The sequence below is a fragment of the Equus quagga genome, chromosome 1 (genome assembly GCF_021613505.1).
Source record: "Equus quagga isolate Etosha38 chromosome 1, UCLA_HA_Equagga_1.0, whole genome shotgun sequence".
Classification (NCBI taxonomy): Eukaryota; Metazoa; Chordata; class Mammalia; order Perissodactyla; family Equidae; genus Equus; species Equus quagga.
In genome coordinates, this window is record NC_060267.1 from 103313871 (window position 1) to 103336883 (window position 23013).

At 50.5% G+C, this 23013-nt stretch overlaps 1 protein-coding gene across 2 annotated transcripts; it reads left to right on the top strand.

Moving 5' to 3' along the window:
* Window positions 1–1271: 1271 nt before the first annotated feature.
* On the top strand, window positions 1272–22203 carry EFCAB12 (EF-hand calcium binding domain 12). Of its 2 annotated transcripts, XM_046637978.1 has the most exons (9): window positions 1272–1343; window positions 6491–6942; window positions 9644–9829; window positions 10971–11127; window positions 13683–13879; window positions 15424–15637; window positions 19097–19256; window positions 20945–21001; window positions 21689–22203. In XM_046637978.1, the coding sequence occupies exons 1-9, from the start codon at window positions 1295–1297 to the stop codon at window positions 21945–21947; spliced, it is 1731 nt and encodes a 576-aa protein (XP_046493934.1). In that variant the 5' UTR covers window positions 1272–1294; the 3' UTR covers window positions 21948–22203. The 2 variants fall into 2 exon arrangements, with proteins under 2 accessions (XP_046493934.1, XP_046493926.1); XM_046637970.1 differs by lacking the exons at window positions 20945–21001; window positions 21689–22203 and having other exon boundaries at window positions 19097–19860.
* Window positions 22204–23013: the final 810 nt, after the last annotated feature.

Here is a 23013-nt window from a genome sequence, read left to right on the forward strand (position 1 = left end):
GGGGTTGGAGGATAGGACAAGCACCAAGCTTAGGGCATCAGGTGTGGCAGGGCCTGCTGTCAAATCCTCTTCCACAACATCTCCATCAGGAGTGGGCTTATATGGACAGAACGGGAGCTCAAGCCGCAGCCAGGCCTGGCTTTTCCTTTTTCCTGCTGGTGAACTTACCTGACTTCTGTACCTGTTTCCTGGTCTCTTTAGAATGGGACACTGGTAACTACCTCTCATGGTTATTATGATTATTAAGTTAATGTGTGCCATTGCCTAAATGGAGCCAGGCCTACAAAGTGCTACATTAATGTGGCCCATGGTGACTACCTCAGGTTGTGGAGAGGGTCACAAAAATAATGCCTTTCAGTAAAGGCAGTACCTTATGCAGACTAAGCACTCAAGTGTTTGGGGTTTTCTTTTAACTTCTTTTATTGAGACAAAAGTCAGATAACAAAATTCACTTAAGTTGTACAATTCAGTGGTTTTTAGTACATTCACAATATGGTGCAACCAGCGTCACTAATTCCAGGACGTTTCCATCACCCTAAACCTCGCACCTGTTAGCAGTCAGACCCAGTGCTCCCCTCTCCCCAGCCTCTGGCAATCATTAATCTGCTTTCTATGTCTGTAGATTGGCCTATTTGGGGCATTTCTTATAAACGGAATCACATATATGTAGCTTTTTGTGCCTGGCTTCTTTCAGGCGGCGTAGTGTTTTGAAGATTCATCTGTGTTGCAGGGTCAGTACTTCTCGTGACTAATATTCCGTCGTATGCATAGACCACGTTTTGTTTACCTCTTCATCAGTTAACAGACATTTCAAGTGTTTATTATTAATACTCTAGTTCTCAGATTCTGTAATTCCAAACCATGTCAAAGCATTCACAGACACTGCCTCTCTTCGGCCCGGACTCATGGGTTCCTGCACCTCCTCTGGACAGGGCAGGCCTGTTCTTGGGATGAGAACACCGAGACCGAAGGATGTGGACACTGGCTGAAGGTCAGCGCTTTGCGGGAAAACCGGGGAGTTACTACCCCAGATTCGGGGGCCACTCGGCTGAACTAAGAAATCCTATCTTTCTCTGAGCCGGAGCTCGGCACCGCCGCCTGGGAGCGGGATGGGCCCGCGCTGCGCCGGAGGCGGGACCGCGCGGGGCGTCCGTCGTCCTGGCAACAGTTGCTTCCAAGCTGGGCAACTCGCGCGTCTCTCGCAAGACTCGGTGTTAGTGTTTTTCTGTTACCCCAACACTCCCGCGCAAGTAAGCACACACACTCTTCAGCACCCGCTCCCGGCGCCGCGCCCATGGGCGATTCCTGTGAAACGTATATGGCTCTGTTCCCGTCGCTGCTCGGTAAGTTCCCGGGAAGCAGCGCCGCCTCTAGGAAGCCCTCAGCCCCATGCGGACGCATGCAGGTGGGGCGAGGGCAAGGGCGGGGTAGAATACCGCATTGTGCCGTACCCGCTCTAGGTGAGGGACCGCCAGGGCGTCGGGGGCAGGTCATGCACATTTCTCAGATTTCCGTGCCAGGGCTGGAGGAGCTGGTCAAGTTGCCTTGGTTTGGGACCAGAAGCTCGACGTGTGTGCCCCGGAAAGGTTTCCAGGCCCTCGGGCTCGACCCGTTTCTCGGCCAGGGATAAACGTGTTGTGTAGTGCAGAAGGGGCATGGAGAAGACCGTCAGTCTTCACACTTTTTGTCGATAGCCTGGTGGGGGACAAGTCCTTGGCAAAGCACTGCGACTTCAGAGGTGAAGGACAGACAGATAAACGGATACTTAAAGAAGAAGGGGTGGATGCTGGGTCCAGGTGTGACACTCAGGAGCAAGAGGTTTGGTAGGTATATAGGATGGGGAGGAACAATTCCAAGGCAGTGGAAGAGATCTTTACACTGGGGCTTAAATTAAGAATACAAGGAGTTCTCCAAGCCAAATGGGAAAGAAAGGCATTCCAGGCCAAGGGAACAGCATGCACAGAGGCCCAGTGACATGATGTCTTCCTGAAACTGCTGGTAGTTTGAATGTCACTGGAGATGAGAGGCGAGAGAGATCAGAAGGGACAAGATCATGAAAGGTTTTGTGAACCAGGAGATGGGGAAGCCACTGGGAATAACAAGATTGGGTTGGGAACATCAGCAAATGCAGAGATTGAATTGTCAAACTCAGAATGTTGGGCGTGGGGAGAGGATCTGAGGTTGTCCCAAATGCACAGACCAAAGATCCTGGGAGGCAAGGGAGAGGGACAGTCTAGAGGGGACTACAGTGTCTTGGGGGCTGATTGGACGGGGGACATGGAGAGAGCAATCAAAGTTGATGCTCAGGTTGGTAGTTAGGGTGACCTGGTAGACTGAGGTATCTTTTTCAAGAGAGGGAAGCTACCAGGAGGACCAATTAGGTGGGGACAGGGACATGAAGACAAGTTCGGTCTTGGGGGTCAAGTTTGAGATCCTTGTAGGCCGTCCCAGTGGAGATGCTTCAGGAGCAACTGTATGTGGAAAGCTGGAGCTAATTCTAAGTCATAAACATTGGTATAGTGTCCTCAGCATACAGAGGGCCACAGAAACACAGGAGTAGAGGAGATTGTTTGAAAAAAAGAAGAGAGCCTAGATGTAGGCCAGGAAGGCACCAGCTTTTAAGAGGTGGGCCGGAAAAGAGGAGCCTGAGAACAAGTGGCCAGAGAGCTAGGATGGAAATTAGGGAGAGATTTGAATCAGAGCCAAGAGAAAAAGGGAGAATCTCAAGAAAAAGTTGAATTGTCTCCAGACACCTGAAGGGCTATCCTGGAAAACAGGGAACAGATGTGTTTTCTGGGGCATCACTGGGGAGGACTAGGACCAAGAGCTACAAATTCCTGGGAAACAAATTCTGGGTCTGTATAGGGAAGTCTTTTCTAGCAGTCAGAATTAGGCATCCATAATGTGAAGTAGAGAACTCCCAGTCACCGGAGGTATACAAACAGAGGCAAAGTCTGCCAGGGGCACTGTAGAAAGAGCTGCCTGACCTGAGCAGGCAGTGGGACTAGTTGGTCTCTGAGAGCTTTTCTCACCAACCCCTCAGGACTATTTTCACACAGTCTCTACCCACAACTTCAACGTGACCTCTTTTATTCTAAGAGCCCACCTCATTTTCCTGTCAAAGGATGTGAGACCCCAAAGATCACTAGGGTGCAAGCTCCATGGTGTGGTGGGCACGCGACCTTCGAGAGGGTGGTCAGGGGTGACTTTGAAGGGGGTGACACTTGGGCTGAGAGCTATAGGATAGAAGGACTCAGCCAGGGAGGAAACTTGGGGAATCCCATGCCCTTCAGGGGGCACAGCAAATGCCAGAACAGGACGGACAGAGCTAGGAGAGTTGAACAGGGAGAAAGGAGGCAGCACAACCAGAGCAAAGCGAGCGAGGGGGCGGGAGGACCTGAGGGAGGAGAGGGGAGCGGGGCCCCAGCAAGGGTAGCTTTGTAGGCCATCGTAGAGGGGGTTATTTATTCTAAGAGCACCCAGAAGCCCTTTCCAGGGAAGCCACTGAAGGGTTTCAGACGGGGGGTGAGGGGGAGGAGTGAGTCTTCTGGCTGAGGGCGGATCATCGATTTGGGAGAGGGCACAAGTGGAAGTGGCGAGACCTGTGAGGAGCATATTGTGAATGTTTCCATGGTCTGTAGGGTAAAGTTCAAACCCTTTAACTTGGCATTTGAGGTGACTCCAACTTTGTTTCCTATTAACCTCCTCTTTCACACACAGTAGGCTTCCAACTTGTGGAATGATTTAATGACTCTAAAATCCCCGAACCCTAACACCCACCTTTCGCCATGCTGGTCCTTCTACCCCTTGATACCCAACTCACTGTTGAAGGTGCATGTCAATGCCTCCTCTTCCATGACGACGTCCTGGGTTCCTCCATCAGCGCTTCTCCCCAGACTGAGAGCATCTAGTTACCCCTCTGGTTAGTCCACCTTGTTCCATGTCAGTGCCCTGCAGTCAGGCACTCAGCCTCGTTTGGATCTGCACCTGGCCAGTGCCAAGCACTGGGTGATTCTCAGTAAATGCTCGTTTGATGAATGACTAAATCCTCAGTTGTACCCAGCATCTTGTCCTCAGGGAAAGGATAAACGGATTACTGAGAAGTGCTCACTTCTGTCCACATTGATGTATACTCATTATTTTCTGACTTGAAAGGAACACACAGGCATCATAAAGAGACCTAACAAATGTTCACTTTGTGCCAGGCTAGGATACTGGGGATACAGGTAACTAAGACACAGTCCTTGACACTGGGAAACTCACTGGCTGTTGGGAAAGAAAGACTCAGAAAGCATCTTCACCCAGAAAAATATGGTAAATGCTATGATGGGGCTGAGCATGGGGGCTGTGGGGACCCAGAGGGGGCACGAGGGAGGGGTTGAGAAGGCTTCACGGGATGGTGCTGCCTGAGCTGAGTCTCGGAGCATCAGTAGGGAATAATCAAGTGAAGCAGAGGAGAGAGAAGAACATTCTAGAGAGAGAAAACAGCACGGTTTGGGGACAGCAGGGCTTGGGGGACCAATCACACTCAGCTCAGTTTGGGTACAAGTACGAGGAGAGGCAGAAGTAACTAGAGAAGGAGCCCATTAGAGAGGCTAGCAGGGGTGGGTGGGTCAGGTGGAGCCAGGTTAAGGAGACTGAACTTTATTCTGGAGGGCTTTGGGAGTAAAGGAAGGGTTTTAAGCAGGGGAGTTTGGTTTTAGAAGGAAAATGATGGTGACAATATCTTTAATAATATTGTATCCTTTCTGAATTTTAGAACACTCCCATATCTATTTTTCATTTGATCTTCATAATAGCTTCAGGAGGTAGCTAGAGCAGAATTTACAACATTTTAGACATGAAAGAATGAGACTCTGCGGGATTAGGTGACACCTTGGGGTACTATCAAGTAATTGCTAAGAGCTGAGCTCTGGGGCCAGGCAAACCAGAGTTCATGTCCCAGCTCTGCTACTAATCAACCATGTGACCTTGGGCCTCTCTGGGCCTTAGTGTCCTTATCTGTAGAAAGGGTATAATCATAGAGCCTGCCTGTTACGTCTGATCCATTTGTCATTCACTCTTTCATCAAATAATTACTGAGCTCCCACTACATGTGGGCACTGTGGAGGTGCTGGGGCTGCAGCAGGGAACGAGAGAGATGAGGTCCTGGTTCCCAGTCTTCTGGGAAGAATAAACATCAACCAAGTGATTGCACCAGGGGTTTCAAGCACAAATGTCTGCCTGAACCAGGCACTTAATGAGTGAACTGAGCTGCATGTGAGATAACAGGGAGTGGTGGGGACTATGGCAAGCTGGAGAGAACATGCCCCAGCCTAAAGTAACTCAAATTGGAAAATTTTAAGGAATGTGTCAATCAAAATAGGACCCCACACCTCATTCAGCGTAAGGGCTGCCAATTTGCAAACCTTGATTTATGTACTTGTGACAAGTGGTCTGAAGGAAAAGTATAGGTTGTATTATGCAGAGATAACATGAGGATATAGCAGAGCCTGGGAACTGGGTAAGGAGGAATGAGGAGGGAATGGAGCACTCCCGGCAGAGGGAGCAGTATGTGCAAAACCCTGAGGCAGGATGGGGCTTGATCCTTCAGGGAACACAGAGAAGGTCACGGTGTCCAGGATGTAGCAAGGAAAGATAGGCAAGCGATGAGGCGGGAAAGGTTGGCAGAGGAGGGTCATGTGACTTTATTTTGGGGGCTCTGGAAAGTTATGGAAGGGTTTCAAAATGGGTGAAGGGTGAATATATACAAAAACAATAATGGCACACTTACTATGAACAAAGCAACTCTCAAATGGGCTGATTCTATATATCTCCACCACTTGGAAAGGTAGGTACCATCATTGTCCCTGTTTACAAGTGAAGAAACTGAGACACAGAGGATAAGTGACTTGCCCTAGATCATGCAGCCAGTAAGAGCAGGGCCAGGACTCAGACCACAGCATCCTGGCTCCAAAGCATCTATTCTTAATGGTGTCACACTGCATTGGACGGTCAGACCAGATCAGAATGGCATTTTTAAAAGATCATTCTGGAGCCGGCCCTGATGGCCTGGTGGTTGAAGTTCAGCGGGCTCCACTTCTACAGCCCAGGTTCACTTCCCAGTCATAGAACTAACCCGTCTGTCAGTGGCCATGCTGTGGCAGCAGCTCACATAGAAGAGCTAGAAGGACTTACAACTAGGATATACAACCATGCACTGGGGCTTTGGGGAGGAAAAAAAAAAGAGAGGAAGATTGGCAACAGATGTTAGCTCAGGGCCAATCTTTCCCTGCAAAAAAATAAAAATAAAAAAGATCATTCTGATTGCCAGCAAGGAGCATTGGGGTGTGGGGCGAGGGGGTGGAGGGCAGGTGGAGTAAGAGTAGAATCTGAGAAGATTAAAACCCAGGTGCCCTGATACCCAGCCTGGTGCTAAAGCAGTTTTCCTTCCTGACTCCTTTAGTCCTCTTCCTGAAAGGAATTCACATTTTAACCTTCTTCCCCCAAGGGATCTGCCAGTCTAAGATCTCAGTTGACGATGATGAAAATGCCAACAAGGACCCTGTCTTCGATCCTGAGCCGGTCATTGCCCACTGCTTCAAGCAGTTCAAGCAGGAGAACTTCCACCTGCCTCAAAGCCGCCGGCGGATCATCATCTTGCCTCAAAAAGAGGATTCACTGCCCGTCCACCCCATGCCCCCACCCGAGGCTCCCCCACAGCCCATCTCCAGCTTCAAACCCCTGGAAGCCGAGGACCTCCGAGAGCAGCCGGAGGACACGAGGACCTGGCTGAGCCGGAGGCTGAAACTTCGGCAGGACCTGGAGTCATTTGGCAACACAGAGAGGTGTCTACAGAACAAGCCCAGCCTCACGCCTTCAGAGGCCAAGGTCTTACAGATGATCCAAAAGGAGCACGAGGCCCAGTCAATGGCCCACCTGACTACTACCAAAGCCACCAAGGTAAGCAGCCCCCTTTGCCAGATGAAGATGCTGAGCGGGTTAGGAGCATGCTGTCATTTCTGTCCCTTGGATTAGGCAGGATGGGGACTGTTCACCCCATTTCACAAAGCAGCAAACAGAAGTTTGGGAGAAGAAGGGGAGGTGAACTTGTTACCTATTGCTGCATGACGAATACCCCAAAGTGACTGGAAGCCACAAATGTTTATCATCTCACTGTTTCTGAGAGTCAGGAATCTGGGAGGAGCTGCGCTGGGTGGCTCTGGCTCAGTCTTTCATCTCAAGATGCTGGTGTGGGCCACAGACACCTGAAGGCTTGACCGGGGCAGGAGGCTCCGCCTCCAGGCTGGCTTGCTCACACAGCTGTTGGCAAGAGGCCTCAGTTCCTCGCCACATGGACCTCTCCACAGGGCTGCTTGAGGGTCGCAGAGTGAACCGTCCGAGAGACAGAAGGAGGAAGCTGCAGTGCCTCTTATGACCTCATCTCAGGACATCTCAGTTTCAGAAGATTTAGAGTCACTTCCACCAAATCCTATTTGTCAGAAGCAAGTCATTAAGCACTCTTCACACTCGACTGGAGGGAATTAGGCTCCATCTTAGAAGGGAGGAGAGTTGAAGAATTTGTGGCTGTATCTTAAAACCACCCTAGAAGGGACAGTGCTTGGCATTCCATGTGTGGGCCATTTTTAAATGCTTACTGTTCATTCATTTGTTCACTGACATAAGTTTGCTAAGGGCCTTTATGTGCCAAGCAGGCGCTCACAAGGCTAATGTGCAGATCACAATTGTGAGCTTGGAAGAAAAAGGAGGATCTCCCTTTCTAAAATATGGAAATAGAAGCTCAGTGAGGCCAGTAGATTTTCCAGATCCATAGAGAGAGATATGGCAGTCAGTACCAAAAGCTTCATCTTCCAGCTGCTCGCCTCTCTGCCACATTTCCTTGCAATACAAACACTTGAAATTTCTCCCAGTTCAGGTGAAGTTGGGATAACAGGTCACATCACTTGGGCTTAAGCCCAGCTCTGCTATTTCCTAGCTGTACGATCTGGGGCTCAGTTTGCCTCATCTATTAAATTGGGACAACCATTGTGCCTACTTCCTAGGGTTGCTGTGACGTCTAAATGGATTAACTTACATAAGGTGCCTAGGACAGTGCTGGGCATATAGTGGGCAAACTCGATAAATGTCTGCCATTTTTAGTATTATTTCAGTCTCCTTGGTGTCATTTGGGTTGGCCCAAAAACTTTAGAGTCAGTCTTTGGTGTGATCATAGTCAAAACTCAGATTTCATGGATCTAACACAGAATTTCCTGCCAGCAGCACAGCATCTGTGAATGAGCACTGGACTTGGGTTAGGGACCCAACTCTACTGCTTACCTGCTGTGTGACCCTGGGCAAGTCACTTCACTTCTCTGAGCATGTATCCTCATGTGTAAAAAGGGAAAGTAATATCTGATACCGAATTCACAGCATCGTTTAGTCATTCAGCAAACAATTACTGCCTACCTGCCTAGGGCCTGGAGCTTTCTTCAGTACAAGGATGGAAGTGGGGGTGTGTAGCTAAATATAACATGGTGTTGCTCTCAAGGTGTTTACATGTTAGAGGGGAAGGCAGACACATCAGATTGATGACTGTAGTTGTTCTGCTCCACGTCCACCTGGGTGAGCGGTGTGGGATAGGTTGCCGAGAGACCAAAGAGAAGACCCAGAGACAGCCAACGAGACATGTGGGTTTATTAGGAGTTACTAACAGGGAAGGTCCAGTGGCGGCCGGCTGGACAGCAACGTGCACCCACTACCATCCCCTGAGAGGAGCTGGCTTAAGTAGGCAGAGGAACAAAGACTGCACGCTTGCCAAGGGAGATCACCCCTGTATGACCTGCATTCCAAGGACCAGAGACCTCCACACCCCGGACAGCCTCTGTGTTCCTCCGACTGCGAGGGTCTCTGCGCTGACTCTCCCACGAGAAAGCTGGGTTGGCCAAGCCCAGGACTGTTATCGTGTGTGCGTGAGTGCTGGCGCACAGCCCATACAGTAGCCTCAAGGACACATGGTTTTTAAAGGGGCACGCCAGCTAATGCCCCTGCACCAGTACAGTTTACTACGGGTCATTAATAGAGGTGAGACCCAAACACTCCGGGAGCACAGATGGGCTAAAAGCTAGGGAGCAGGAAGGCTCTTTGTAAATTGTCATGTGCTGCGCCAGGTAAGGGGGTAGTATTCCGAAATATTCCCAATCCCGGGAGCTGGGGGAGGAGCAGGCTCTGGACAGGTGTGGAGAGAAAGAAGGTGTTCTAGGCAGGAGGCCCAGCAGGAGCACAGGCTGGGAGGTGGCGGAGGCGGGAGCCCCATCTGGCTCCAGGCCGGGGCCCATATTCTGGTGCACTGATCCCAGTGGGAGTATAGTAGGGACTAGTCTGACAAGAGGGCTGTGAATAAGAATGAAACTTTAGTTCTCCTGTTGTCCCAGCCTCCTGTTTCTGATGGGAAAACTGAGGCCCCAAGAAGCAGTCTCCCAGGCGTTCTGTGGCAGAAGGCGGCTGCCCCAGCGTTGCCGGCTCCGATGCTCTCCACACTCCATCTTACCGTCTGTTTAGAGCTGCTCAGCCTCTCTCTCCCGTTTTTCTCTAGCTCTGGGATCACGTGCCTTCAGCCTGCCTCCCCTGAACTCTCCCCTCTGTCCCATTCTCTTGCCTCTTTCAGAAGAAAAGCCTCCGACCCCGCCGCCGACAGGTGCCCCAGCTCCAATTGCCCAGGCCCTCCGCCCTGTTGGCTTTGTACTCCTACCTGCACAGCCGCAAGATCAAGATCCTGGAGATGTTTAACAAGGTGGACCGGGGAGAGAACCCGATGGTCTCCAGGGAGGAGTTCATCGTGGCTCTGAAGGCGGTGAGTGCCCCCACTCCCTGCGGGCTGGCCTCAGTGGGGAGGGCGTCCGTGCACCCCCCTCCTCAGGTCCTGGACCAATTGAAAAGTAGACACAGGGAGCTCAAACTATCAGCCTCATTACTTGTAAAGCCAGATTGGAAAATATGGCTTTACCTGTGGCCACATCAGACGCCTAAAATGACCCCTGCTAGGGTCTAACCTTGAAAGGCCCTACCTGAGTGGAAAGTCTGCAGAGCCAACCCCATAAACCAGCCAGTGGCCTGGGGAATCACAATGTTGCCCATAAGACCCCAGAACTGAGCACAGATTGCTGGGCCTTCAATCCTGCCTCTAGAACGTTCTAGAGCTTCTCCAACTGTCAGTGGCATACGAATGACATTAAAATGCAGCTTCTGACTCAGTACCTCTGTGTGAGGCCCAAGATGCTGCATTCTAACAAGCTCCCGGTGATGCCCATGGTCTACAGACCACACTTTCACTGGCTATTCAAAAATTTAGATTAATTACAACTAAATAAAATAGAAAATCCAGTTCCTCAGTCACACCAACCACACTTCAAGTGCTCAGTAGTCACACGTGGTGAGTGGTTCCTCTATTGGACCACGCAGATGTACAACATTTCCATCATTGCAGAAAGTTCTGTTGATCTAGCAGGTGTCCACTAACCTTGGCCCAGGAGTCAAATCAAGTCAGCCTCCTGGTTTTGTAAATAAAGTTTTATTGGAAGACAGCCACACTCATTTGTTTGTGTATTGTCATGGCCGCTTTCATTCCATGATAGCAGAGTTGAGTAGTGATGACAGAGACCGTATGGCTCACGGAGCCTAAAATATTTACTATCTCACCCTTCCTAGAAATAGTTTGCTGACCCCTGGTCTGGATGAATTAAGCTTTTATATAAGCACTGGACTTGGGTTTAAACCCTTTAAAAAGAACTCTAGGTGGCTGACTGCTACATATTTTATGGTTTCAAATCATCACTGGTTTTCACACTATCATTTTATGGCATGGAATTGTCTGAACAACATTTCAAAGCACTTAAAACAGAAGAGGTGGGGCTAGGCTGGCAAGGCGTTGGCCGTCCTGGCAGGACGTTTGGTTTGCAGCCTGCCCGCCTTGGGGGCTTCTCTTCTCTCCTCAGGTGGGAGTCCCTCTGACCCACCAGGAGGTAGAGGACATTGTGGTCTATCTCAGCTCTCTGGGGAAGCACAATAGCGTCACCTTGGATATCCTGGCCAGCACCTACCGGCAGTGGTGTTCGACTGAGCAGAGAAGTGCCCTGCCCACTACAAGAGAGCGTAGGTATCCCGTCCCCCGCCCCAGGCCTCCGCCTCTCCCCCTCTTGGAGCAAGCCTGGTGGAGGCAGCCCTGGCCCACTTCCTGAGTGTGTTCCCAACTTTGGCTTACTGTGGGTGGGCAAGCCTCTGGAACTTCCAGGCCCAGGGATCAACTAAGGAGTAGATACTCTCTGGAGTGCCCAGCTACTGTGTCCATTCAAAGATGAATGAGGCCCAGCCCTTGTCCTTAATGTAGGATTCTCAAAGGGTGGTCTCAGCCCACCAAAGCCCACCTGAAAGGGTGACCCAAATGGCAAGCCTTTCCATTTGTATGTGGGTCCAAGGCCTTCTTACTATTAATCTATACCTTATTGATAAAAAGGTAACTGAAATTCAGAAACCAGAATTAGCACCTGTTTAGAGTTTACTGGAAAGTTTACTTTGGTATTTTACTATCAGGGATATTAGTAGAGCAGCTGTGAACAGTTGTATAGGTTGTGCACAGCTCAAATTCCATTTGCCAAGCCATGTGCTTATGGAGCTACATCTGTCCAGACGAAGCACAGAGGCAAATTAGAAATGGACTAGCCATAGCTCTTGCTATGAATTTACTCTACAACACAGGGGTGCATCATGTTTCTTTATAGTTTAGTGCCATTGTTGTTGTAAAAAAACAAAAATTTGAACAGCTGCAGATAAAATTAAAGCCCTGTCTTGACCATCACCCACGATTCCAGAGCCCTCCCCAAATATAACCACATCTTTCTTTTTCTAAATCAAACAAATCTTGCTTTGCCCCCACTCACCAGGTGGGCAGGAATCAAATTTCAGACATGTTTGGGGGTAGTGCTCCTCGTCCTCCCTGCGGTCATGTAAGAGCCCTGGGGAAGTAGTGAGGGGTCTCTTTACATAGGTGAAGATCTGGGAGGGCCCTGGCATTCACGGCCACACTGGGCTGGGTGCTCAGCACCCTCACTCGCTGGTTCTTTTGGAGACAGCAGGCAGCTCCCAGAGAGAGTCCATTCCTCCGTCCCCTGGAGCTTCACCTACAGCGCAGCGCGCAGATTTCCAACCTGTAGCCTCAGCAAGCCCTGGTGCATCACCCCCAGCAGGGTCTCCACCCACCTCAGAGTCCCAGGGAACACGAGTGCCCCTACAGTTGCCTCCTGCACGTGTCACCAGCCCCACAGTAGTAATCACCCTTCGTGTCCAGCACATCCTCAGGGCTGCCTCGAGCTGGGCATCATTTCCCACCCATGCTCTTTTTGCCTTGTCGTCATAAATTACCAGAGCTCATCCTTGTTCTTGTAGTTGGCTGCAAGTCATTTGGTGAATGATCACAGAGCATCACGATGCATATTTTCAACAAACGTATTGGGAGCCTATTATTTCCCAATAAATAGATTTGAAGCCAAGAGGACGTATTTGCTTGAATGGTGCTATCTCAGGATCATCACTGAGTTCTTTGTTCCTGGAGAACGGCAGTGGGTAGGGTAAGCGGACTCGGGTATTTCTTGCCTTGCCTAAAGGGGCAGCAGCATCAAGAGTCTGGGCATCCAGCTCACAAGAGAGAAAGCGGTAGCAGTTGAGGATGCCCTCTGTGGGCTGGGTAGCTGTACCCACGGCATTGGCTTGATTTATCCTTCAAGTCCCCAGAGCTCAGGGCTACTATTCGCACTTTACAAGAAGGAAGCTGAAGCTCAGAGAGGCTGACCACCTGTCCACAGTCTCAGAACTAGAAGGTGGCAGGGCCAGGATTTCGAGTCAGCCCAGGACAATGGAGGCCTGAACCAGGGCAGGGGCAATGGGATGCTTTCATTCATTCAGATCTTTGTTGAGGACCTAGTATGTGCCGGACACACAGCGGTGAAGAAGCCATTGCCTCCGCCTTCAATGAGCTTCCACGTAAAGGGTCAACCAAAATGGTGTCCAGTAGCATTGGCTGCTTTGAAGACAATGAGACAGAGTGAGGGGGTGGGGTCAGGGGAGGCCTTTCCGAAAAGCAGCCCCTGGAGTTGACAGCTGAGCGGCTGATGAGGAGCCTGTCTGGGGAAGGACACCCTAGGCAGATGCAGCTCCGAAGGCAAAGGCCCTGAGGTGGAAAGTCTTCAGGGACAGAAAACAGTTTGGGTGGCTGGGTGCGGTGAGCGAGGGGCATGCTGGAGGAGACGGGTCAGGTGGATGGTCGGCTGAGGCCAGGTCCTGCAGGGCCTTGCAGACCAGCGAGAGGATTCTGAATGCTGTGGGAAGCCAGAAGAGAGTTTTAAGCAGAGGAATGAGGTGATCTGGTTTACATTTTTTGAAAGTCCTATTTACTGTTTGGAGGAAACAAGACTCTAGAAGAGGAGAATGGCAACAGGAAGGCTGGGTCCATGGTGGAGGTGAGGGAGGCCATAGCGGAGCTGGAGAGAAGGGACACCTTCAAGGTACAGCTCAGATGGCACTGACCAGACATGCAGGGAGGGACCAGAGGGATGGCCTGTGCCTGTTCGGTGACATTGGGTAACTGCTTGACGGATTCCACGGCTGGGCACGCTCTCAGTCTCTCCTTCTTTGTCTCTTTCCTGTGACCCTAGATTATAGATCTGCTAAGAACAGAGTTTCCCCACAGAGTCTGTCCAAGAAGCAGAAGGTGAGTTTAGTCCCAGAGCCTCCCAAGATGGATCTACTGACTGTGCCGGTAGTCGACACCCAGAAGGAGGCGCGGCCCATGACCCTAGAGGAGATGGAGGACGTTGGCAAGCGATACCGTGAGCGGAAGCGGAAGAACAAGGTACTCCTGGCCGATGAGGGAGGGCATGGGGCTTGGCAATTGGACAGGCTTGGGTTCAAGTCCGCTGCCCCTGCTCCACCTTCTAGCTGGGAGAACTCTTGGGAGCAGGCTTCTCTCTGTTCCCTCATCTGTTCCTTCATCCGAATAATAAAAACAATACCTCCCTCACAAGGTTTCTGTGAAGATGAAATGAGATATTGTTTCTGAAAGTATAGAGCTCTCCTCCTCCCATTCTTTAATTACGACTTTGCATCCTGACACCGGGGGCGCAGTCTTCATCACGGCTGGAATCCAAGGGCCTGGCAGGGGGCCTGGCCCTGAGTAGGCGCTCCAGAAATGCATGACTAGTGAAGGAAGGAAGAACCGATGGTGCGAATTAATTCCTCCAATAAGTGTTTGTTGAGAGCTTGTGGTGTGCCTGGCACTCTTCTAGGTGCTGCCGAGGACAAAATACCCCTGCCCTCAAGAAGCTGAGACTAGTCATGGAGGCAGACAATATTAATATAATACTATATATAAATACATATGTTTATATTATATATATGAATACATAATAGATGTTAGGTATTGCTAAGTGCTATATCAACTAAGATCTGATTCAGTTGCAACGACAAGAAAACCCACAATGTTAGAGCGGGATTGGCAAACTTTTCCTGTAAAGAGCCAGTTCATCGGTCACTCAGGGAGCAGAAAGGCCCCTCTGCTCACTTCCTGCATGTCTGGTCAGTGCCATTTGAGATGTACCTGGAAGGTGTCCCTTCTCTCCGGCTCCACTATGGCCTCCCAGTGCAGGCCGCCTCCTCCATCACCTGCGGTGTGGACCTAAAACTTTCCTTGTAAATGTCTGAGGTGTTTTGGGCCGTATTGTCTCTGTTGTAACTACTCGACTCTGCCATTGTAGCACCAGAGCAGCTCCAGACAATACCTAAACAGATGAGTGTTGCTGTGTTCCAATAAAACTTTATTTATAAGAAATACACGGGTGGGCCAGATTTGGCCTATAAGCTGTACTTCACTGATTCTGGTGTTAGAAGCTTGAAAAGGATAGATTTTTCTTTCCTTTGTAAATAAATAAATAAGAAGGCCAAAAGTGGCTACACACTCCTCAGCCCTCTCCTACGTTGCTCTGCCATCCTTAACGCGTGGCTTCCACCTCACAGTCACAGAGGGCTGCACCTAATTTAAATTCCCATGCAGCCAAACGCTTGAATGTGAGGTTTCAGTAGGATGCCTCTAGGGCATCTACACTGTACTGTACCGTATATATTATCCAATCACGTGTGCATCCGTGTACAAGGCTGTGCACATGGAACTGCATCACTGACCATTCAGGTGCTCTTCAGGGCTAACCTTGACCATGTGTGATTTTTCTCCCGAGTCACTGACTTCAGAACCTGAACTTCGGTCCCACGGTGCATGCTTTGCTGTTGCCCATTCTGGGGGCCTCCTGGGGAGAGGTAGATGAGGCTCTCCATCTGCCTTCCAGCCAGGAGGAAAGAGATAAGGCGGAGAGAAGTGTGTGCCATCCCCTATTCTCTTTGCAGCTCAGGATCCCCCCCATCGAGTACGCGGAGCGGTGCCGCCTGGTGCGCAGTGGGAACAAGTACTTTGACAAGCACTGCCTCCCATCCACCATCCAGGGGGAGATGAACGAGTTCATCAACATATCCCGCAGGGACAGCTTTCTGGTCTACCTGCAGTGCTCGAAGCTCTGTGAGTACTACGGCCTCCCGCTGACGGAGGACATCCTGGTGAAAGGTAAGGGTCTTGGTGGCTGGCCCTTGGAAGGATGCCTGGGGGGCCCAGAGCCCGGCCAAGGGTGGTGTCCACCTGAGGCTTGTCCTTCCCCGGTGATGTGCACCTAATCAAGCTGCTATGGCCTGTGGTGGGGACACTGGGAAGAAGGAGGGGAACAAGGGGAGGAACAGCCCAGCCTGTTTTGCTGTTAGATGAGATTTCTAATCTTGGAGGTCCACAGGCTCCATAGGCCTGGAGGTCTGGGTTCCCCAGCTGAGCTTGGTCAGCTGGCATTCTAGAGCAGGAAGCTCCAAGGATAGGAGTTTTGGGTGAGGGAGCCCTGAGGTTGAGCATAAAGGAACAATGCCAATTTCAGAGGGTGATTTGATAGAAGCGGTTTATTGGGCATTTCCAAAACCACCTCCCTGGGCCAGGCGTGTTTCTTGATTCTTCGGCAACACTGAGGTAGGAATGTACCAGGAGACACTTTCTGCTGAGGCTCTTTGCTGTCTGCTCAGACAACAGGACTCAACTCTGAGATTTCCACACTCTGCTTGGGGGAAGAATTGTGTTTTCATATATCCAAGCAGATCTTAACCCTCCACATCTCTGGGTAGAGTGTGTGCTTCTGAGAGATGGGGGTGAGGGAGTGCCCAGCCCTCGATGACCACGTAGCAATGCTGGCATCCCAGGGTTATGAATTTATAAATTTAATGGGCAGGTCCCTTTCTGTGCTTTTTTTCTTTTTAAAGATTTTATTTTTTTCCTTTTTCTCCCCAAAGCCCCCCGGTACATAGTTGTATATTCTTCGTTGTGGGTCCTTCTAGTTGTGGCATGTGGGACACTGCCTCAGCATGGTTTGATGAGCAGTGCCATGTCCGCGCCCAGGATTCGAACCAATGAAACACGGGGCCGCCTGCAGTGGAGCACGCGAACTTACCACTCGGCCACGGGGCCAGCCCCCCCTTTCTGTGCTTTAAAAACATGAAAGAGCAAGCTGCACTTGAGGGAAGAGATTTTCCTAGGAACTTTCCAGGAAGGAACTGTGGCCATACTGGGAAATGTGGCTTTTTGAGAAAGTACAGAGAGTGGTGTGACTTACCTGAGAACAAGAGTTAGCAGTCACGATTATTTCCATCTTTTTCCCAAGAGGGAGGGAAACAAGTGCTAAACGTATAGGGCCTTGGGCCTTGTATTAGTCAGCTAGGGCTGCGTAACAAAATACCACAGACTGGGTGGCTTAAACAACAGACATTTATATTCTCACAGTTCTGAAGGCTGGAAGTCCAGAGCGAGATGTCAGCAGTGTTGGTTTCCACTGAGGCCTCTCTCCTTGGCCTACCAGTGGCTGCCTTCTTGCTACCTATTCACATGGTCTTTCCAGTGTACACACATATACCTGGTGTCTCTCTGTGTCTGCAAATTTCCTCTTATAAGGACACCAATCAGATTGGACTTGGACCCACCCTAACAGCCTCATTTCAGTTTGATCACCTCTTGAAAGGCCACATCTCCAAATACAAATTCTGAGATTCTGGGAGTTATGGCTTCAACATGTGAATCTGGGAGAAAAGAATTCAGCCCCAACAGTCTGTACAGGGGGATGTGGCCAAGGGCCTTCAGGAACACAGTCCAACCAGCCTAAATGATCATTGCCGCCCGCACCTGCTACACGCCCCTCACTTGGGTGACCGCTTGCTGCCACCTGGGCCGGGAGGGGATCCTGCAGCTCTGGACGCTGACTTTTCACCAAGTCATCCTTTCTTCCTCCTTCCTCCTTCCCTGCTTGTTTCCATGCCCTGGTCTTGGCTAGTGGTGGAACTGCAGTGGTGTCTTATAACACATAGGCAGGCTTGCCTGGCACCCCCGCTGCTCCTGTGGGTTAGGTCTTTCCTCTGGATGTGCCCCCTCTGTCCCCCTCAGAATATCGAGCCACTACTGATTCTCTCCACAATGGCTTTTGCCAGCTCCTGGGTCCGTACATGGGTGAGCTTCACCTTCTGTAGGATCTCACATTCATGGGCACACAGGAGCATCCGTGGGTGGGCTTCCTTTTGCTTCTGATTGGTCTGGATGGAAAACACTCTAGTCCACCACTGTCCTGGCCACTATCCATTGGCTGTCTTTATGATAGATGCCTGATCTGCTGTGGGCAAAGAAACACAGACATCGGGTTCCCAGGTCTGTGTTCTAGACTAGAGCTTGAGGGGCTCCAAATCCAGGCCTCAAGCTCATGGACCAGAATTCTAGAACATCAAGGCATTTCCCCTTTGCCCAGTGAATATAGCTTTATTGTTTTTCTCCCTCTTCTTTTATAGATAATACTTGGACACTTAATTTTTTTTCTTTTTTTTCTGAAGAAGATTCGCCCTGAGCTAACATCTGTGCCAATCTTCCTCTATTTTTGTCTGTGGGTTGCTGCCATAGCATGGCCTCCAATGAGTTGTGTAGGTCCGCACCCAGGAACCAAACCCAGGCCACCAAAGTGGAGTGCACCAAACTTAACCACTAGGCCACAGGGCTGTCCCCCTTAAATTTTTTTAAAGACATAAAAATAAAAATCCCCCCAGCCTGAGTTGACCACTGTTAATATTTTAGTGATCATTCCTTCACAAACCTCTATTTCTTTTCCATTTACACAAAATTATTTAAGTCATTTTAAAAAATCATGTATATATACATTTTAAAAGGTAGTTAAAAAAATCACGTCTACCTTTTTAAAATGTTGACGTTGCACAGCTCCCCCTCCCCTCTCCTTGCTTCTCATCTGCACAGTCCCTGCCCTCCCCCCAAAGAACCAACATGAATAACCTGGAGTGTAACCTTCCATCACCTTTTCTAGAACATGAGCTCTTCGTGTGTCACCATCTTAGGACAAGCACTGCTCAATAGTTGCAGGAAGATGGAAACTTTGGCCCAGTGTTCCTTCTATTCTGCACTTCTTAGAAACTTCTCCCAAGGATATCTGTGAGACTGATTCTAGACAGGGAGGAAACTGCCATCAACTAGGTCTGAGTTAACCTAGTGGAGTCTTGGGTGCATCCCCCACTCCTCCTTCTGGGACTCCTGACCAGGATGCCCCCTGCAGGGCTGTGGTGCAGGATGGTGCCTGCTCCATCCTTATTGCACCCAGGCCTCCAGGCCTTTGCCGACCTGGTTGTAAAGAAGCTCCCTCCTCTGTAGTCCACTTAGCAGTACTGTACCAACCCCGTTTCCTCATATCACACTATAGTTACATGCCATGTCCCATTGGGGGAAGATAGGGATAGAGTCTAAGGGACCCTCTGTGCTATTTTTGCAACTTCCTGTGAATCTGCAATCACTTAAAATAGAAAGTTTAAAAAAATGTATATAAGAAAAAAATCTTTTCAAACAAAAATGTGAATTTATTTTTTTAAAAAAGAGCCCCCTTTTGCCCCAAAACCTCAGGGAGGGGAAGGGTTTTGGGCTGACAGAACGCATTTCTCTTGCTGCACACAGCCCTGCTGTACCCAGGAGACAAGATCATTTTCTGGAAGGATCAGGTGCGCCCACTCCGGCAGCCAGGAGGCTACTACTCAGACTGGAAGATCTTCAGTCCGAATCTGGCCCTGCTCAGGTCCCAGGGCTCCAGGGCACCTGTGGTTAAGAAGACTGACAAGCTGAGTGTCAAACCCCCTTCTCCCATGCTATTTGCTCCTGCCCCACTGCTGTCCCTTCACAGGGGCTGGGATGCTGACATACTTGGGGTGTCATGTTGTGCCAGTGTCTGTTTCCTAACCTGGCATGTCCAACCCAACTGGTCAGCACGGACTGGCCAGTCCCCAGTATCACCCCTGGCACATGTCTCAGGGCGGTGGCCTCCTTGCCTCAGCGCCCCCACCGCTACCCTTGTAACCAATTCCTACATGATCTCAAGCTCTCTGGAAAATATTAAAAAGAGGGCCTCCTTAGAGAAACAGAGGAGGCCCGTTCACAGATCATGGGCCAGGTGTCAGGGGCCCCGCAGAGGTCAGTGGTGGCAGCCCCTGCCTTCTCTGGCAAGAGGCAGTCTTGCAGCCCCTAGGAGGAGAAAAGAACTTTGCACTGGCCTGTCCCTGATCCTCAGATGAACCTGAGTCCTCTCTAAGAATACGCCTTTCTTTGGAAGGAGATGACCCATGGGCAGGTTATGAGCCAGCATCCATGGGTGACTGCAGGTTAGAGAATAGGTGGCATCCCTGTGGGGGGATGGGGCCAGCGTGGGAGGAGGAGGGCACAGCTGACCGGATACCTTGAGTGGAGAGGGGCCCAGGACCTGCCGGCTGCCCACTGGGGTAGCTTGACCAGAATGGCCGGGGTGGGACACAGCAGAGCCAAGTGGAAATCAGACAGGCCAAGGGTTAAATGGACAAGTTACTTCACTCTCTGAGCCTGAGCATCTTCATCTGTAAAATGAGCATAACAGCTCCTAACATACACAATGAGGACTAGATGAGAAAGGCATGTAAACGGCATGGGTGTTGACAGATAGTTGGCACTTGAGCAGTGATTGCTCTTGTTTCACCCTGCCCCATCAGAATGTTCTCAAGTGCAGGAGTGGACCTGGGTGTGCAGGTGGGGCCTATCCACAACTCTGGTTGGGAAGAACCGAGCATGAGCCAGGCAGGTGGTAGCCTAGAGGGCCCTTTCTGATCACTTAGTGATTGCCTTCCAGCCCCTGGGTGGCTGGCACCAATTCCTGAACCATGAAACCTAGGAAGTGAGCGGGAACCTGAGAAAGGGGGTCTTGTCCATGCTTAAGTAGGTCACAGCTATAAAGGATAAAGAGAGGTCCCCTAGGGCAGGGATGGACATTAGTTTCATCTTGCTACTTAGACTGTTGTGAAAGATTCTGATGTCAGATGCAGGCTTGCTGGGAAAGAGTGCTGTGGTTGATTAGGATGTCTGCCAGGGCCAAGGTTTGGGCAATTAGTTTTTACTTCAAGGCTAGATTTGGCCCTGGCAGGGGAAGTGGAGGTCAGGGGCACCAAAACTATTCAGATTATTGAGCATCTCTCATAACTATCCCAGGAGGTCTCTGTTCTGGGAAATGAGAAAGCTGAGCCTCCCAAAGGGGAGGTGACTTGCCAAAGTCACCCAGCCAGCCAGGTTATGAGCCAGATCTGGATGGCCCAAGCCCACTGTGTATTCCACTGGAGCATGGGGGGACAGAGTTGGGGCCCCCCAGGTAGAAGAAATTCTCCTCTCAGAGCTCTGATTTGGAATCAGAGATGGGCCTAGCACAGTGGCCCCCACCCTATTCCCTGAGGCCCCATTAACCTGGATTTCCCCTCTCCTGACAAGATACCTCTTTCTCTTCTCCTCTAGGAAAATGCCAAAGGAAATGAAGAAAATACAGTTTAAGGAGTTTGATGAATTCATCAGGTCTGTAGCGATCCCCTAACTCTGGAGAAGAGGAGGGCAGGAGGGGGGTGCCAGGGACTCTGCATGTTGCACGGTGCTCCTAGCACAGCATCTGGGACTCAGCACCCAGGAGCTGAGAGGCTGTCACACAACGCTTAGAGTGCCAGGTAGACACTGCTCTGGGTGTTTTCCACGTGTTAACTCATGTAAATCCTCTCGACAACCCTATGAAGTTACTTTTAGCATACCCATTTTATAAAAGAGGAAACTGAGGTGCAGAAAAGTTAACTATCTTGCTCAGAGTCACACATCTATTAAGTGGTGGAGCAGGGATTTGAACCCAGCTATGCTAGCTCCAGAGGCTGTACTCTGAACACCACGTTAAAACGCCTCTAGAGAACAGATGGTGTACACTTAAGGGTTTGGGTTTTGGAGCAGCAGATTCGAACTCAAGCCTGCACTCTGCCAGTTGCTCACTGTGTGACCTTGGGGAGATGGCCTAGCTCACTAAGCCTCCGGGTTCTCACTGGTAAGGTAGACAGGATAACAGAACCTACCACGTGGAACTGTAGGGAAGACTGAGATGCTGATGTGCTCAGCACAGTTCTACACCTCCACTCTGGTCACAGTTGGTTTGCTCTACCGAGAAGGAGCCTGGCCCTGGCCTGTCTGCCCTGATGACCTTCCCTGTGTCTTCTCCTTTCCCAGGAAGCTGAAGCCGAAAAGGCCCAGTGGTCTGCAGCGGACCCACCCCAATTTCTTCTGGCCAGGTCACCTCCTGGACAAGCTGCAGCTCTACTTGCCTACTGTGACCATGGACAGGAGCTTGGTGCTCTTCAGTTGTGTCCAACACCAGCCCCATGTCTACTCAGCCACCTACCACCCCAACCACTGGTGGCCCATTAGGAACAAGCACTACATGACCTGTGCCAATTACGATGCCCCCAAGGTCTACTACATCAGCTAGAGTGGCCCAGGTGTTGCTGGACCTAGCCATCCTGGGGCAGGGGGACAGTGCAGCTAGCAGCCCAAAGCCATAGACACAGGGGAAGTGTCAAAGACCCAGATAAAAGAAATCATTTCAGTGGGATGGACTGGGGCCAACTCTCCCCAGACCAGAAGTGTCCCATGCCTCAGAGGGCAAATGTGTCCAGGGAAAGATGTGCAGTTTTTGAGTGTTTCCCTCTCCTGACCTCTGCCCTTTTGAAATAAACCAAGGTGGAGTTTTCTTCATGTCACCTGTGATCCAGCTCATGTGATTTCTTGCTCGGGAGCTGTGGCCAGAAGGGTGTTTGGAAAGCTGGGGTCCTGAGCTGGAGAAATACAGCAAGCACATCCCCTGTGATGTTGACAGGGATGCCTGCATGGCACCTCCAGCCTCTCACCCTGGGATCTCAGGACCCAGAGAGAAGCAGGAGGCAGAGTGGGTACCCCTGTGCCTTCCTCTGTGAAATAAGTTGGCAGCATGTTCCTCATCCCCCAAAGAATGAGCCGTTTGGGTCACCACTTCCAATCTCTTGGGTCCTTCACGATGGGAAGCATGCTCTCTGGTTCATGAGCCCTTCAGCTGATTCACCCACCTGACCTGTCAAGGCCTTTTCCTTCATAACACACATCGTGTGGGCTGCTATTTGTACAGCGCTTCCATGCTCTGCATCCCATGTGACTTCCCACAGGCCCGGGGATAAGCGGGGTCCGTGAGGTGGGGTACAGTCACAGACACAATGGGGCTTTAGTCTCAGTCCTACTCTTTGCCAGCTGTGTGACCTCAGACGAGACATTTCACGCTTCACCTCCCTGGGTCTCCTCAAACTCCCCTTCCCTTCACAGTCAAAATCTCATGGAGTTGTCAACACTCGCTTCCTTCCCTTCTCACTTCTCATTCAGTCAACAACACAATCCCATTTAGCTTCTGTCCCCATCTGGCTCCGGGAACTACTCTGTCAAGATCACTGATTACATCTGTGTTATGTTCGAGCTGTGGAATCAAGGGACGTTTTCTGTCTCCGGAAATTAGATTTTCACAATAATCT